Source organism: Mesoplodon densirostris, chromosome 16, assembly GCF_025265405.1.
Source record: "Mesoplodon densirostris isolate mMesDen1 chromosome 16, mMesDen1 primary haplotype, whole genome shotgun sequence".
Lineage (NCBI taxonomy): Eukaryota > Metazoa > Chordata > Mammalia > Artiodactyla > Ziphiidae > Mesoplodon > Mesoplodon densirostris.
The window spans coordinates 82,028,730-82,046,118 of NC_082676.1; the positions used below are offsets into that span (position 1 = coordinate 82,028,730).

The 17,389-nt window shown below is 43.1% G+C and overlaps 1 protein-coding gene across 3 annotated transcripts in view; it reads left to right on the forward strand.

Moving 5' to 3' along the window:
- MACROD2 (mono-ADP ribosylhydrolase 2) overlaps window positions 1-17,389 on the forward strand; it is a 1,992,245-nt gene that overhangs the window by 1,854,892 nt on the left and 119,964 nt on the right. For all 3 annotated transcript variants that reach the window (XM_060078113.1, XM_060078114.1, XM_060078115.1), the window contains 2 exons: window positions 10,700-10,762; window positions 15,773-15,841. In XM_060078113.1, coding sequence (XP_059934096.1) covers window positions 10,700-10,762; window positions 15,773-15,841 — 132 coding nt within the window. The remainder of the gene's footprint in view (window positions 1-10,699; window positions 10,763-15,772; window positions 15,842-17,389) is intronic.

Here is a 17,389-nt window from a genome sequence, read left to right on the forward strand (position 1 = left end):
GAGATAGAATTTTATGTTTATCTCTGGATTGCCTCAAGCTTTAATTTCACCTTCTGCGGGCAGGTACCTCTCAGGAAACCACTCCATCCATCTTTCTTTTGTCAACTCCCAAAGGGAAAGTCTTTTGTCTTTCAAATAACCTAATTTATTCCCTCTCCGCCATCTTGAACTCTGTAGGTACTCAACAAACATTAATTCATGACAAAGATGCCTAACAGCTTTTGAATTTATTCATGGGATGATTCTTCTTTCAGAGAACATCTTTATGTATTTTCTGTTCTTCAACAAAAAAGCAAAACAGTGTTTTGTCTTGCCAGTTCTGTATTTAACATCTGCACAGAGCACAATATGTGCCTGTTTTAAACAAAATGTGTAGGCACACCAGTTATCTCAATTCAGAAACATAAATGAAAATAGCGAGAAATATAATTTTTAGAAGGAAATTGAACCTGAGGGCTTAAAGTTAGCGAAAAAGTACAATTGTTGTTTTGTTTGAGAGAGAGCAAAAGAAGCCCATTATTGTGCTAAGCTTTATTTTGGTCATAATTTTCCCAGTTATGATGTAGACACCAGGTTATGTTTTACTACCTGAAAACCAGTGTAATTTATAACCATGAACACCAGCATAAGTTGATTTCTAACCCTAGTTGCACCATGAATTCATTGCAATACTTATGGAAAGTTGCTTAATTCCCCTTTGCTGGTTTCCTATTCTTAAAAAAACACACACACATTAATATGTTTCTTATTATTGTCGTTCCTTAATGGTTATTGATTGTGTTTTGTATCTCTGTGAGGCATTGCAACTTCCCCAGGGAAGACTGCGCTAATGAATAGTGTTTGTAAAGTACTTGGAAATTCTTGGATTAAAAACGAACCATATCAGAGTAAAAGTATTTGTACTAATATGCCATATGGGAGAACTATATGTTATCTATTAAGATGGGATGTCTGATATTGAAAATAGTTCTCGGGTGCATTGCCTTGTGCTATTTTTATACCAAGATATGCCACTGGCAAGTTTTGGTATGGTGGGGTCATACCTTCCTTGTGGAAACGCTATAAAGTTCAATCCTGTGGCAGATATTTGTTGAGTTTCTTATTGTATACTTGACACTCTACTTACCAACCTACAAAATATATGGAAGAAACAGTTGCATGCTACAGTCTCATACGTTTCCTTTCCTTGAACTTGCATCACATTTAGGTCTCCCTTAACAGGTACATATGTTTTAAAAATAACAGGTTTAATCAGCGGATCAGCGGTCCCCAACCTTTTTGGCACCAGGGACCGGTTTCGTGGAAGGCAATTTTTCCATGGAAGGTGGGCGGGGGAGGATGGTTCAGGCGGTAATGTGAGTGATGGGGAGCAATGGGGAGCCGCAGATGAAACCTCATTCGCTCGCCTGCCACTCACATCCTGCTATGCGGCCCGGTACCTAACAGGCTACAGACCAGTACTGGTCTGCGGTCCGTGGGTTGGGGACCCCTGGGTTTAATTATTTCCTCTTCCCCCTAAACACACAAATAGGCTGTTTTGGGACATTCTTGGAAAGAGGTAGGACCAGATGATGGTCTTCTCTGTCCTAAAATTGAAGACCAGCCATGGGTCTTACACAGACTCTGTGAATGGGGTGTGGTTGTAATACTATTTGAGTTTATTTTGAGTGAACTGCGCTACTAGCGGCCAGGAGACCACTGCTCAGCATCTCCCCAAATGGGCTCTGTGTGCCCCACTCCACTCCCAGGGGGTTCTAAGTCATCAATCTGCATAACTGCATTGTAACAAGTTCCACACATAACCTCCACTGGCCTGGGGAAGGGATTCCTTCTGTAAGGTAACTGCTCCAGTAAGAAGACAAAATGGTGACAGGTGTATTGTAACTAGAGCCTGGGCTCTGTGTCTAGGGTAACCTTTCTTAAAAACTTCTGCCCCACATGATGTAGGAACTTCATATTTCATAAGTAACCTGAGGAACGTGGAACAGGAAGTAATTTTCCCCTTTTTCCCTGATTAATTTGTGAAGTAACCATGCAAGGCCAGGTAAAGGATGAGCATGTTTCATTAATTCACAAATATTTATTGAACAGCGTATGTTCAGTCTAGGTTCTTCGGAGACAGCAGACAGTGAAGCAAAGATCCCTGCCTTGGTGGAGCTTATACTCAATTAGGGGCAGATATGTGTAAACAATGAACATAACACCTATGTAAATTAAATACTAGAAGGTGATGGATGATTGAAAAAGACAAAAATAAAAAGCAGATCAAGGTGGGAATGGAGTGTGTGGGGATTGGGGAGATGTTGCAATTTCAAGTGACATGTTCAGCACAGTTTGAAAAGGGGAGTGTTTGAGCAAAGACTTGAAGAACCTGGGGGAAAAGCAGTCTAGGCAGAGGGGATGGGACGAGCAGTACAAAGACCTGGGAAGAAGACACCCTCATGTGCCGGAGGAACAGCACAGAGCCCGGTGTGGCTGGAGTTAAGTGAGTGGGGAGGAGATTAGAAAGAAGTCAGGGCAGGAAAACAGCAGGTTCTCCAGCACACAGGCCTTGCTGCCGTTGAGCGTTTTGGAGCATGTGAGCAGAGGAATGGTGTGATCTGACTTAAACATTTTAAAGCAAGCCATCTGGCTTCTAGGTTGAGAATAAGGACCATTGCCCCAGTCCAGGAGAGGGGGAATGGAGGCTGGACCAGGGTGGTGGTAAAAACAGATGAACTCTTTAACTACTGCTGCTTCCTACAGGGTACCACATTTGATTTTTAGGAACCATTATTTGTGATCAAAGAGATGTGACTTTTTAAATTAATTTTTAAAATTAATTAATTAATTTTTATTTTTGGCTGCATTGGGTCTTTGTTGATGCACACGGGCTTTCTCTAGTCGTGGCGAGCGGGGGCTACTCTTCATTGCGGTGCACGGGCTTGTCATTGTGGTGGCTTCTCTTGTTGCAGAGCACAGGCTCTAGGCACGCACACTTCAGTAGTTGTGGCACGTGGGCTCAGCCGTTGTGGCTCGTGGGCTCTAGAGCGCAGGCTCAGCAGTTGTGGCGCACAGGCTTAGTTGCTCTGCGGCATGTGGGATCTTCCTGGACCAGGGCTCAAACCCATGTCCCCTGCATTTGCAGGTGGATTCTCAACCACTGCGCCGCCAGAGAAGCCCAAGATGTGACATTTTTAACTGTCCACAGTTTAATGAGGTTCAACCAGAGGCTCAGATAAACACAATACCTTTTCTACATTGAGAGCTGAAATATGGTTTGAATGACAACAAAATTATTACTTCTTAGGGGAGAATGAAGTTTCCTTCTTAATCCCTTGACAAGTGTTTACGGAGCCCCTATGGGATTGTAGGCACTGTACTGGTGGCTGAGGACACCTCAGGAACAGCAAGAGCATCTTTCTCAGTGGAAGACTTACAATTTAGCTCTCAAGGGTCAGAAGAGGTCACAGGAATCTGCAAGGCAAGAAAGACCTCAGGCTTTGGCGCAATCTGGACCTGAGTTAAAGTCTCAGCTCTGCCACTAACTGTGGGACTTCAGGGAAGTTGTTTGACCTCCCACAACCTTAAAATCTTCATCTGTAAAAATGTAGATAAAAGTCTAAGTAGGACTGTGGAGGGATTCACAGCAATGGGTCGGAGGTGCGTAAATGCCTGGTGCCTAGGAGGCATCAGCTACCGCTCATGTCAGATGGTGACTGCCCAAATGTACACCTCTTTCATCTGCACTGGAATAGCCACATGCATGAGGCTTTTCATTAAAGTAGTGAGGCAGCCAATTCGGGAACTTACTTTTCTAAGCTCAATCTATTAAGATAGATCAATTGGCTGATGACACCTCCAGAACAAAATGTTTAAATGTTTGGAACTAGCATCCACTGCCCCCCACTTCTTTCATTCTTTGCTTTCTTTCTTCCTGAAACCACTAAGCAGGGCTGAGCAAGGTAGATATTCACATTGAAGTGGTGGTGGTGAGGTGGTGAACCCGCCCCCACCACCCCCCACCACCCCACCCCACCCCCCGTGCGGAGTGCAGGCGAGGTCAGGAGGGCATCTCGGTCTCAGATTGAAGGATGCTAAAGAAACAGGACAACAAAAGGTAGTGTGTGATCCTAGATTGCTGTGAAAGGTATTCTTAGAAAATTGGCAAAACTTGACTGTGTTCTGTGGCTTCCATGGTAGGAATGTCATCACTGCTAATCTCCTGATCTTGGTGGTTGCATTGTGATCGTGAAGAAGAATGTCTTTGTAGAAAATATAGACTAAAGTATTCAGGGCTGATGGGGGTAATAAGTGAGTGATTATGTCCCCAACTTCCTCTCACATGGTTCAGGGCAAAAAAGAAAGTTTCTTGTACTGTTCTTGTAACTCTCCATTGTTTAAAATTAGTTCAAAATAAAAATATCTTTAGTATTAAAAAATGAATTTAGAGTTGTAGCTTTGCACCCATCTGGCTTAAGTGTCAGAAGAGCTAGTTTCTCAATGTTCTTGGTGTTCTACATTAATTTGTATGAGATTATAGTTTAATTCTTCAGCTATTATATTAAGTATCATTTTCCCATGCTTTTACTGACCCATAATTTAACCAGCTTACCCAGCTAACAAATACTAGTTGCATGTCCAGGGAGACACTAGTGGGCACTGGTATCAGCTGACTGGGTTGAAACCCTGCTGACATCACTGTGGGATCTCAGGGAAATGATTTAACACCTCTGGGTCTCAGTTTCCCCATCCACGAAATGTGGATAATAATAATACCTACCTCATTGGGTTGTTATGAGAATTAAATTTGATAATGTATTCAGAGCACTTAGACACTGAGCAGAACACAGCCAATATCCAATACATGTTAGCTGGCATTAACTATCAATAATATTATCCTGCTGCCCACATAACTCTGTTAAATAAAACATAAACATTGATGGCAGTGCATACTCATTGAGAGCACTCCTTATATAAGCTAAATTTATTTTTTGAGGGTGTGTCTTCTAGAGAGTTTTGGAATGTGTAAGATGAGAATGTAGCTGGGTGGCAAAATACAAAATTTAAGACTGAATTCCTTATAAATGAAAAAGTGCTGAGTTGAAAAAAATAACTGCGTCTTCCTGACCTAAGAAAAATGAATATACCATTTGTATTCATCAGCTATTGTCACAATAATACTGTGTAACAAGTCACCCCATAGTGCACTGCCTTAACTAAAAGATTTATTCTCATGCTCACAAGTTTACAGGTTGACCGTGGTTCCACTGATGTAGGCTGGGCTCAGCTGGGCAGTTCTAATTCAAGCTGTGAGTTCTCTGGGCTTGCCTCCAGACTGTAACTTGGGCCAAGGCTGCTCCTGCTCATCTTTAAACCAGCAGCTGCAGAGGCATCTTCTTGTCATGGCCAATGTCAGAAGCACAAACACCAAGTCCAATTATGCAACACGTTCAAGCTCTTTGCTCCTATCATGTCCACTAACATTTCATTAGCCATATCACTTGGTCAAGTCCAACAACAATGGAAGGACACTGAGATAAATAATCCATTACAGGGAACTGAAGAATTGGAATCAATAATCCAATCTGCAAAGCACTGTATTTGAATTGCCTGCACCCTGTCCAGGTCCAGAAATCTTGGGCCTTTATAAGAAAAGGTAATAGTATACCAGCGGGCAGTACCCATCCGGTTGTTTCCCCAGTAGTAAGGATGAATTTGTTCTGATTTACCTCCCCTTGCTCTTCCCATCCCCACGCACAGTTCAAAAATGGAACTGCAGATATCAGGATAGCAATTTGTAGCCACAACATTGAAATTTTGCCCTTCTAAAGCTCGTCCATATAAAATTAAACATGAACTACACAATTAAACGAATTCACTTTGTTATCTGATGGGGGGGGTCCTTCTGCTCACCCCTTACAAAATCAATACTCACAAATGGTAGAAAGGAAAGGTACCGTTCATCAGAATGCCAGCAATCTAGGGAGATGGTAGACTCAGCATCCCCCAAAAGCCACCTCCAAAGATTCCGCTCAGCCATGAAAGTTTTAAAGGCAAGTAGGGGACTAGTCTCAATTAATCACTGAGATAGGGCGTCAGAGTGGTCACCATTCCCCACTGCATGCAGGCTCGTGGACTTATTATCCTCCCCTACACGTTATCATGTTCACACAGTTTCGTCGCACAGTTTGTTCACGAGATTCTGAAGGGGAAGCTAGGGAAGAGATCTAGTCATCTGTTAATTACTTATTCTTCATTTCTACTTCTTTGATCTACCAGAAGAACTGACAAGTTATTGTGCGATTAAAAGATTTGAAAGGTGTTCTTGGGCCGGAGATGAGTAGAGCATGGGGGTACCTTGTTTAAAATTAGTTACAGTGTAGCTTTGCTAAAGTGACAAGAAAAGGGGCTTCCTGCTGAGGGCAGTTTCCTGCAAAGAACTGCTTACAAATCCCCACTTTTCAGACATCATTCCATTTCTATGGGATTAGGGGTGAAGGTCTGTCTTCTGTAACTTTTTCATGCTGACATAGGCAACATATTCTCAAACTGGAAGATGTCAACATGGGTCTGTAGCATCTCTTTGCTGACAATTTTAGTTTCCTGCTTACATATATGGGCAGAACAAGCTACAATTATTTTGATACCCACAGAGATATAGATTATTATGTGCAATAATGTTAATCCCATTCTCTTGAGGCCAGTCCTTGGAATTGTGGTAGCCATAGACTCAAGTTGGAGCAGCTTATGTCATGGCTAGCGTCTGTCTGGTCATCATGCAGTTAACTTTTTTTCCTCTGGTGGCGGTTATGGTATCTGTAAAACGACTCAGGAATGAACATCAGACACTGAGTCTGTGACTCTATTTTCCTAATCATTAACTGCTTGGTTTTATACTTGGGGAAGGGCAGGGGAGGGGGGGAAACCTGCAGGGTTCTACTTGTTTCCAACTTCACAGCAGGAGTCTCTTACTTTTATTTCTATAAAATTCCTGAAATATCCTTGCATATAGTATGTGCTCCATAAGTATGGATTGAAAGAATAGAGGGCATGGTTTTAATACTGGAGAAGCAAAAATGATTCAACCATTAGAACTCACACAGGTCACTGTGCTTTTTGGCGTGGGAAAGTAGTATTATGTGACATTCAATGTGAGTGATATGGAAACTTATTATCAGAAGTAAATATGGGACCCTATAGGTATATCAAGTAAGAGAATTTAGTTTCCGTGTGACATGTTTTAAGCTCACAAAAAAGCCTGTCATTTCCCTATACTTCTTCACATTTATTGTAAGCCTTTTAAATCCCTTCTAAAAACCACAAGTTTACATTCCCCACTCTACTTAACTTTTTATTGTTTATATGCTGTCTGTGAAGATAGCTAGACAGACAAGGCTGATAAAAGGAAAGCTTGTTCTTATCCAATATGGGTAAATGTGTAATGGGATTTTTTTCTTTCCTACCAGAGGAAGCCCACTGTTTCATTAAGAACTCACCCAATTGAGGTATTTTAAATGGATGGAATGTTAGAAGCCAGCCAAACTGTCCTTCTAAAAGTGACATGAATGCTAACCTAATTGCCCGAGAATGTTATCAACTGGCCTTTGAAAGCCAGACTTCTACACTGGTTCCCCCTGCTGGCCATGAGGTTGCACTGTCTTTGGAAATTGATGACAGCAATATACCTGAGCCTTTTCATTTGAGGGCAAGTTACTCAAATGCCAAATCCAGCATTCTTCTAGAAGGCATTTACTCCGCGATGAACATGCCAAGTGTTTCTTGAATTTGCTCCCCAAGGGCAGAAATCCTGCAACCAGACCACCCCACAGCCAAGACTCAAAGTCGAAAACAGAACATGCCAGACTGTGGTAGGGAGTGGGACCACGGGCACAGGGATTAAGGGTAAAACCCAGTAACAGTAGGTTAGATAAAGAGCCAGACTGGTTTTTACTATTATAAAGTTGGACTTGGGGGTCTGTCCATGAATTTCCTTTTCATGAGTTTAGAACTGGTGGAAAAAATTCTTCACTTTCCTGTGACTCAATTGTTGTTTCTGTTTCCCTTCTTACCTTCCTCTCTTCATAAGATTTTTACCTCCCACTCCATAGGAGATGTGGTCACCAGACTAAGTTTAAAAGCAGCCTGTCACTGCAGACTTCAAGCCTATTGTGGAATCTGTGTTAAAAGGTCTGTCTGGGACTTCCCTGGCTGTCCATTGGTTAAGACTCCATGCTTCCAAAAAAAAAAGATTCCATGCTTCCAGTGCAGGGGATGCAGGTTCAACCCCTGGTGGGGGAACTAAGACCCCATGTGCTGCATGGCACGGCCAAAAAAAAAAAAAAGTGGGGGTGGTGCCTGTTGGGGGAGATAGGAAAACTGGTAGATCTCTCCTGCTTGAGTCTGAGTCCATTTGGTGGGAGAAAGGGGGAAACACTGACTTATGTTTTTTTTGTTTTTGCGGTACGCGGGCCTCTCACTGTTGTGGCCTCTTCCGTTGCGGAGCACAGGCTCCAGACGCCCAGGCTCAGCGGCCATGGCTCACAGGCCCAGCCGCTCCGCGGCATGTGGGATCTTCCTAGACCGGGCCACAAATCCGTGTCCCCTGCATTGGCAGGTGGACTGTCAACCACTGCGCCACCAGGGAAACCCATCTGACTTATGTTTTTGACACATGCTCCTGCACCAGCTTGGCCTTGTTAGGGCAGCAGGAGCAGCAGTGATGGCTATTTCCTTCCTACAGCAAAAGCCAGTGCCAGAGGGCCTCCCTGGTGGCGCAGTGGTTAAGAGTCCGCCTGCCGATGCAGGGGATACGGGTTCGTGCCCCGGTCTGGGAGGATCCCATATGCCGCCGAGTGGCTGGGCCCGTGAGCCATGGCCGCTGGGCCTGCGCATCCGGAGCCTGTGCTCCGCAACGGGAGAGGCCACAACAGTGAGAGGCCCACATACCGCAAAAAAAAAAAAAAAAAAAAAGCCAGTGCCAGAGCCTCCGCAGAGTACCAGAACAGAGAAAATATCAGAAATATCTTTGGAAATATGTCACGCAGAACCTTGGGTTTACAGAGTTACAGAGCCATCCCAGGTTATACTGTGTCCCGCGTGACAAATGGCACAGTGCTGGCCAGAGGGAATTATATACACACTGATATATTTATTCATTGATAGCATCCCTTCCCCACGTCAGTGTCACTCTTATTTATTTATTCATTTATTCATTTATTTATTTATCTTTGTCATTCTATTATAAAATTTTTCTTTCGTTCAGGTCAATTCCAAATCTTTTTCCATTTGCAGCTCTCCTCAAAAGGTTGTTTTTTAGAGCTGCTTGGTGAACTGTTTCCCCATTGCTTCTGGGGCTCTTGTTTCAGCTCTACTAGTTGAGTCCTCCTCTGGGGAGGATTCCCCATCCTCTTGCCTCTGGATTAAGAGTTGATAGTTGTAGCAGATGGTGGGTCAAAGCTGTCAAGTGCAACAAGTTTAAGTGATCTGAGCCTGGCTGTGGGCAGGAATTTTAAAAAGGCTCAGCTGGGTGATTCTTCTGCTCCTTGTGGCCTTGGCTGATGTCATCACTTGGGTGCATTCAGTTGGCAGCAGGGCTGGGTTGGAAGGTGAGAAAAGGCTTCACCCACATGTCTGGCCCCTCTCTGCTGCTCCATGTACCCCTCTCCACCTGGGAGGCTAATCTGAGTGTCTTTACAGCAGGGTGGCTGGATTCCCAGAGGGAGAAAGTGGAAGCTGCTAGTCCTCTGAGGCCTTGGCTTGGGGGGCCCAGACATCACTTCCACATTTCACTGGTCTAAACAAGTCACAGAACCAGTTCGAATTTAAGGAGACAAGAAATAGATTCCACTTCTTGAGAGACAAGGGTCTGTGGCCATCTTTAACCCATAGTAATATGTGCTGATAACTTCTGCTTCTCTGTTTTCTGTACTTTAACGACATCTCTTATGTTTTATCATTTAAAAAAATTTTTTCCAAACACAGAGAGACTTGGAAACCCTCCCAGCAATGAATTATAAAATGATGCCTTTATTTGCCTTTGAAGAGTTAATTTTTTTCTACACATAAATCCACAGATATATATTATATATTTTAAGCCAAAGAGAATTTTTAGCTAGTTTCTAATATATAGCCACCATTATACCTGTCCAGTTATTAATTTTTCAAGGAGTTATGTACTACGGCATAAGCTTGACCAGCATAATCTGTTCAACACAGAATATTTCAGAGCATAGATATGTTAGACTGTCATGTGTAAAATGTAAGTAAATGTCTAAAAAATTAAGTAAAAATAGGGGTTCTTTTGCAACATACATCAAACAGGAAAATAAAGGGCATAGGAACGTAACCAACCAAGTTTCCTTACACAGTGCATATTGCTTGAGTCAAGGAAAAAAAAGCAGATTGGAATTAAAATTTGTATTGCATTTTGGGAAATGTTGTGCAAGGAGAGAGATGTCACTGGAACTGCCGAGTGAATTTTGTTTACTGCAGTTCAACTTTCCACCAAGCAAATCATGTGAGAAGGGACAAGGATAAATACACCTATTTATGTAGGTAATTTTTCTGTTTCACACCTCTGATTCATCTCTCTGCCTTGTTTTATGGGGAGTCATGCTACACTGGTTACAGTTAATTTCAGTGCTGCATATTAGCCATAAAGAGATATTTCATAAATTGACTTGATGTATTTTTTTTTCCTCTGTCGTTTTCTTGAAAGATGAGAACGGTCCACAGGAAAAGCCAAGTGCCAAAGAAATGGAAGGGGAGAGCCAAGAAGCAGGTGAGCTCAGATTTCTTTTGAGGCGTCTCCTAGGCCTCATCCCCAGAGGTGAACATGGCTTTACTTAGTGCCCTTTTCTGAAAATATTTATACCGTTTCACCAGGTTAATATCAATATTCGTTCAGGTCTCCCTCAGGAAGCCACCAACCCTGTTAACTACAAGTGTCAGGCTCACCAATCAGAAGGGTACCCTCCCTCTCAGGTCTCAATCACCAGCCCCACTTTTCTCCCGTGTGATCACAGTTTGCTCAGTGATGCTCTACGTGGGACAGGCAGAGGTTGGAAGGACCATGTCAGAGCTGAGCTGACTTAGGGCAGGTCAAAATCAGCAGATTTAGTCTGGAGGGAAAAATGAAATGAAAAACATTCACAGGGGGACTTCCCTGGTGGTCCGGTGGTTGGGACTCTCTGCTCCCAGTGCAGGGGGCGCGGGTTCCATCCCTGGTCGGGGAACTAAGATCCCGCATGCCACAGGGAGCAAACAAACAAACAAAAAAATTAATTAAAAAAAATTCACAGGGGGGCCTCCCTGGTGGCGCAGTGGTTGAGAGTCCGCCTGCCGATGCAGGGGATACGGGTTCGTGCCCCGGTCTGGGAGGATCCCACATGCCGCGGAGCGGCTGGGCCCGTGAGCCATGGCCGCTGGGCCTGCGCGTCCGGAGCCTGTGCTCCGCAACGGGAGAGGCCACAACAGTGAGAGGCCCGCATACCGCAAAAAGAAAAAAAAAAAAAAAAAAAAATTCACAGGAAATATATCAGAGGCTTTCCTTCCACAATGAATGGAGTGTCCTTTACTGTTTTGCATTAAATTTTGAAGAGCTGTGCTTCTGGTCATTTCTCTGTATGTTGTAGACGATGGTGTGAGGTGTGACAGAGGCTTACTACCTCACACCCAGAGCTCAGTGAGATCCAAAGCCTTCCTGACATCAGCTCTGTTCACTGCAGAACAGATGTGCCAATGGAATGCTTAGAGATCTTCTACTGTAGATTATAAATGGAACATTTTTAAATAAAATAGCACTTAAGACTCAAAAGAGATTGTCATCACCTTAGGTTTATCTTTTCTTCCTCCCCACTTTTGTACTCAGGCATGCTCTCCTTTAAAAGAATGATTCATACAATTTTGCAGTTATCAACATAACCACCAAAATAAAAATTTCCTTCTTCTTTCTATTTTCCAAGTCATTCTTCTGGTTCTAATGAGCCCAACGGATGGGGCATCTTTGAAATAGTGGGCTCTGCTCATGTCCTAAGCCATATGCTGGCCTCTTAGAAATAAACCAGGTAGTGTGATAAGTTTTTCACTGAAAAGTTCCTGCATTAACCTTGGAATTTTTGCTAGAGAACTGAAAGCTTTTATTATTAACCTGGAAGATGGAATTGAAGAAGGCCAATCAGAGAAGGCACTGAAGCAAGGCAGCAAGGACCTTGTGTACCTGCCACTGGGTCAGTTGGCTCCCTTTGCTAAAGTGTAGTCCTTGCAATGGACTGAATTTCTAATACAGAAAACTGTTGTTATCCACACCACCATCGCCCCCAGCTCCCGGCCACCACATCGTCATGCTCCGTGGAAGATGAGTCTCCTGTGAAAAGCTATCACTGTTTTTACTGTTTGGGGCTGATGGGTATTAATCCACTAGCTGCTGACAGCTGAGGCCATTCTCTGAATATTGTGGTTTTACAGGTTTTATTCATTCACTGCTGTGTCCCAAACTGTCTTTATCAACATAGATTTCTCCCACCCCTGTTCACACACACACACACACACACACACACACACGCATACACATACACAGGCACACACATACAGACATGCACACACATCTGCCTGCTTTTTATTTATTCATCTCTTTTCCCCTAATCAGTTGAGAACAGGCAGTGTCTTTATGGATTTAGGACCATCTTGCCTGTTAGGAGAGACTGGTAGAATACAAGCTCCCTTCTCCACCCCTTGGATGGACAACATCATCACCACAATATGGATGCCTCTCATGGTAGAGAAGATTCCTAAATGCACCCCTGAGGGGCTCTTCTTGCTTTTCTAAGTGGCTGGCACAGAGTCCAATGGCAGCATTCCTCTATGCTCTTGGCCAGTGTCAGCCTACATTGTTGTGTCTGCTCTGCGTCCCTAATCCAAGAGCAGAGAAGTCAGAGATGCAGTTCTGGTTATTAAAGTCCTTCTGACCTGCTGTGATTCTTCCAAAATAAAAGTAGCTTCCTTTCATTCAATAGAATGTCCAGCTTCAATTCTAACTACACACCTCTGCAGGCCTCTTCCATATCACGCAAAAAGCACAATCTCAAACCAGCATAATCCAGCAGTTCTGACTGCTGTCATGATCAAATCAAAGTGGCAGGTCCTATTCCTCAAACAGCCATTTAACAAATACCTATCCGGGGTTTGCGGTGACCCAGGCACTGTTCTGGACACTGAAATAGGGCAGCAAACAGTAAAGACAGTTTCTTTGCTTCCTTGAAACTTATATTCTGGTGGCAGTGATTCAGAAATAAACAATTTATAAAAAGTATGATAGTGACAAATGCATTGTGGAGAAATGAGGTAATGTAGAAGGAATCCTGAGAAGGCAACTTTCCGTTGGCTGGACTCGGGGAGGACTCCCTGAGGGAGCAGTAATTAAAGTTAAATCTCAATGATGAAATGGTGGGAGAGCATTTCAGATGGAGGGTCCAGATAATGCAAATGATTTCAGGCTGATTTTAACAGGTTGGAGAAGGAAGTTCAGAGTGGCTGGAGCGTGATGGATGAGGGAGAACATGGTGCGAGATTTGGGAAGACATCATAGGGCCAGGTTATGTCTGACTGCATAAGATTTGATTTTGTTAGAACTACAAGGAGAAGCCAATGGAAGGTTGTTAGTAGTAGAGGGACCTAATCTGTTTTAACAAGCTCACTCTGCCTGTGAATGAAAATGGGTCAAAAGAACCAAAGTGAGACCAATTGAAAGACTATAGCAGGAAAGCAGTGATGGAGGTTTCTGGAAATGGAGACAAAATGGCCTGATGTGTTTTGTTCCAGAGGTAGAAGCAACAAGATGCGCTGATGGATTGGATCTAGGGCGTAGGGAAAAGAAGAACCCAGGCTACATCCTAGGTTTTTAGCATCAGTAACTACATGGATGATGGTGCCACTTACTGATGTATGAAAGACTGGCCACAGGGCACAGTATTTATTAACAGAGTTAATAGTTCAGTTTTGGCCACGGTAAATTCAAGAGGACTCTCGGCCATATGGGATGTCAAGAAGCCAGTTAGGTATCTGAGTCTGGATTTCTAGGGAGAGATGTGGACCAGAGATACAGGCTTGGGAGTCACTGGCAGAGAAATGATACTTAAAACCATGTGACTGGGTGAGATTCACTAGAGAGAACATGTAAATAAGGAGAACAGTGAGGCCTGGGACACCACGGCCTCTAGACATGTGGCACCAGGGGAGAAGGAACAGCCACAGCAAGAAAGTGTTTCAGAAAGAGCAGAGTAGACTCTGAAAGGCTCCTGAGAAGTCAAGGAAGATAAGAAAGGAGAAATGACCATTGGATTTGGCAAAGTGAGGCATTGACACCTTTGATAAGGGAAGACTTCAAGGAGGATCGAAGAAGCCAGTTGGAGTGCTTTATGGAGAGACCGTGAGATAAGGAAGTCCAGAGCAATAACGTGGACTGCTCTTTTTTTTTTTTTTTTTTTTTTTTTGCGGTACACTGGCTTCTCACTGCTGTGGCCCCTCCCATTGTGGAGCACAGGCTCCGGATGCGCAGGCTCAGTGGCCATGGCTCACGGGCCCAGCCGCTCCGCGGCATGTGGGATCTTCCCGGACCGGGGCACGAACCCATGTCCCCTGCATCGGCAGGCGGACTCTCAACCACTTGCGCCACCAGGGAGGCCCACGTGGACTGCTCTTTAAAGGAGTTCTGCCGTTAAGGGAAACAGAGAAATGGGATGATGTGACATGAAGGCAAGGGTGAAAGTTTGTAGTTTGTTCTTTTGATGTTAATAGGAGTTTGTCATCTAACAGAAGAAAGTGATTCGTCTCCAATTGTCTCCCTACCAAAAATCTTACTCTCTGTTCTGATAGAGAGGTGACCTAAAGGTAACAGTCATATACATTATGGACGAAGGATATACTAGAAGATATCTGATCAGCCTTTAAATGTGTGTTAGTCACCATACGTGTATGAGTTATCTTTAGTTCCATAACCTTGTTACTGCATGAAAAAAGTGTATATATTCCTTTTCCATTTGTCAAGTATTAACCATTCCAAATGATTTTGATAACCCTTCTGGTCTTAAATATACTATTTTAGTGTTAGTAAGTTAGTTATTATCCTGGAGCCCAAATGCTAGTGGAGTCACTGGGGTGCTGATAATACTAAGAAGAAAGTCCAGCTCTGACGAGGTTAGTTGCTGCTGTGAGGCCCGGGCACGGACCTCCAAGTTCCTTAGTCCCCACTCTGTGCTTGGCTGACATGAAATCACCAAGCGGCTTTTGGTGCTTTCCTACAAATGACCCCTTCTCCTGGACCTCTTCTCTGACAGCCATCAGATGTGCTCCCTGCAGCTTGACAGCCTGGCGTAATGGAATAGAAGTGCTGTGCTAAGAAAAACCAAACTTTAAAAACACACACATAAAAGCACTTTGTAGAAACTTGCAAGGATATACTTTCTTTCACAGTCTTTTACTACGAAAAATAATGTACCATTCTTCTAGAGGTAGGGAAGAAACAAAAGGCCAAAGTGTAATACTACCAAACGAACAGTCTTCTTCACCAAAAAAGTAGTTTGTAGTTCATCAGGCTCTGTCTTAACTGAAGGGTTTTTGTTCCATTAATCGTAGAAGGGAGTCACAAACCCAAGCCCCTTCAAAGACCATTCAGTGTATTAGAGCATGAAACAGGCTCCTGCTTCCTTCGGTAGAGTAGGAGGTGAGATGGGAAGGGAAGCTCCAACCTGACAGTATTTGGCTCTGAGACAGTGTTTCTCTTTCTGCCTTATAGATGGTGCCAGCGCTGCTACCGTGCCCAGCCCTTCTTCAGAAGAGGCAGCTGAAGTCTGTAAAGATGAAGGTATGAGGCCACTTACTACATCTAAAAATCACAAACTCTTAGAAAACCGTTTGGGTTTTATTTGTATGGGAAGATGAAGCAGTGTGCAAATCTATCCAATGCTCTTTAAGCATCTCTATTTCCAACACAAATATCCAACCCCCTCTGTTTTATTCCATACCTACCATTTTCAGAATTTATATCTCCATTTACATTTGTTCCTCTGTAAAGTAACTGTTCATGAAACAATAGAATGATTGGAGAAATTACGTTTAAAGATGTTTATTTGAAACACCAGAATTAGGCTGTTTACAGCTACTTGTCAGGAATGGCTTCATTTGAGAACCGTCTACCAGAGAGCTCCATTATCTAGACAGAATAAGAAAGAAGAAATGTTTGAAAGGCATCCTTCAAAATAAATCTTTGGCAAGAACATCATTCCTCATTCTATGGACAGTTGCTATGAGAAAATGTTGCTGACCCAAGTGTCTTTAGAAGAATAAGAAAGTAAAAGAAAAATTTATGTAGGTTCTAGGAGAAAATGTGAGGGAGAAATAGTGGGGACATTCACGTGCAGATAATAGAGTTTTAAAGATATATATTATCTAAAGGAAAATGAAATCATCATTTATTTTCCTTCCCTCCTGATTAACTGTCCACACACACACACACACACACACACACACAAGTAATATTATTTTATATCTGTCATTGATAACTACTAAAAACCCTTCTGGAATGGTAGACTAGATTGTTACATTTGTACAAATGGACATCTGGTAAACCATGTGATATACTTGGAACTTTTAGATAAACACGCTGAATGCATTTCTTCAGTTTGGAGTGATATGAAAATATATCCATACTTAAGATTGATATAAGCTACTCCTGGAATCAATGTTTAGAAAATCAAAGTGGCTTTAAAAATAATAGTCAACCGTTTGCATCATTCATTTCCTTTCATGTTGCCTGTAAACAGTTTTTCTAAATGAGGTGTCCTGTGTAAGGAGGGTAGTTGCTAATATTGTGAACTCTGGGACCAGATGGTTGAGGCTTAAATCCTGTCTCTACCACTGGAAATGTATGTAATCTTTGACAAGGAATTCAAGTACTTAACAAGGACTTAACAAGTAATGACAAGTAACTAACTTCTTTGTGCTTCACTTTTCCCCTCTGTAGAATGTGAGTAGTAACTGTATTTACCTCACAGAATACAATAATACACGTCCATTGCTCAAACTGTTTACCTGGTACCTATGCAGACTGGGCTCCCCAGGAAACAGACTCTGTGATGGAGATTAGGGAGCTGACATTTATTAGGGGGAGCTCTTGGAATCAACACCTGTGAAAGGAAAGGGAAGAATGCAGAACTGGGTAAAGGGAGAAACTGAACTACAAGGCATTCTCAACAGAAGCCACAGCTGGTCTGAAGATGACATGACCATTCTGAGATGTCCAGTTGGGATGAGAGAGTCTGGCTATTATAACCTCCCATTTGATAAGTCACCTGTCATTGGCTGCCTTGGGAAGGGGTGTGGCCTTGGATGAAGCAACTCTCTTCTGCTGCGG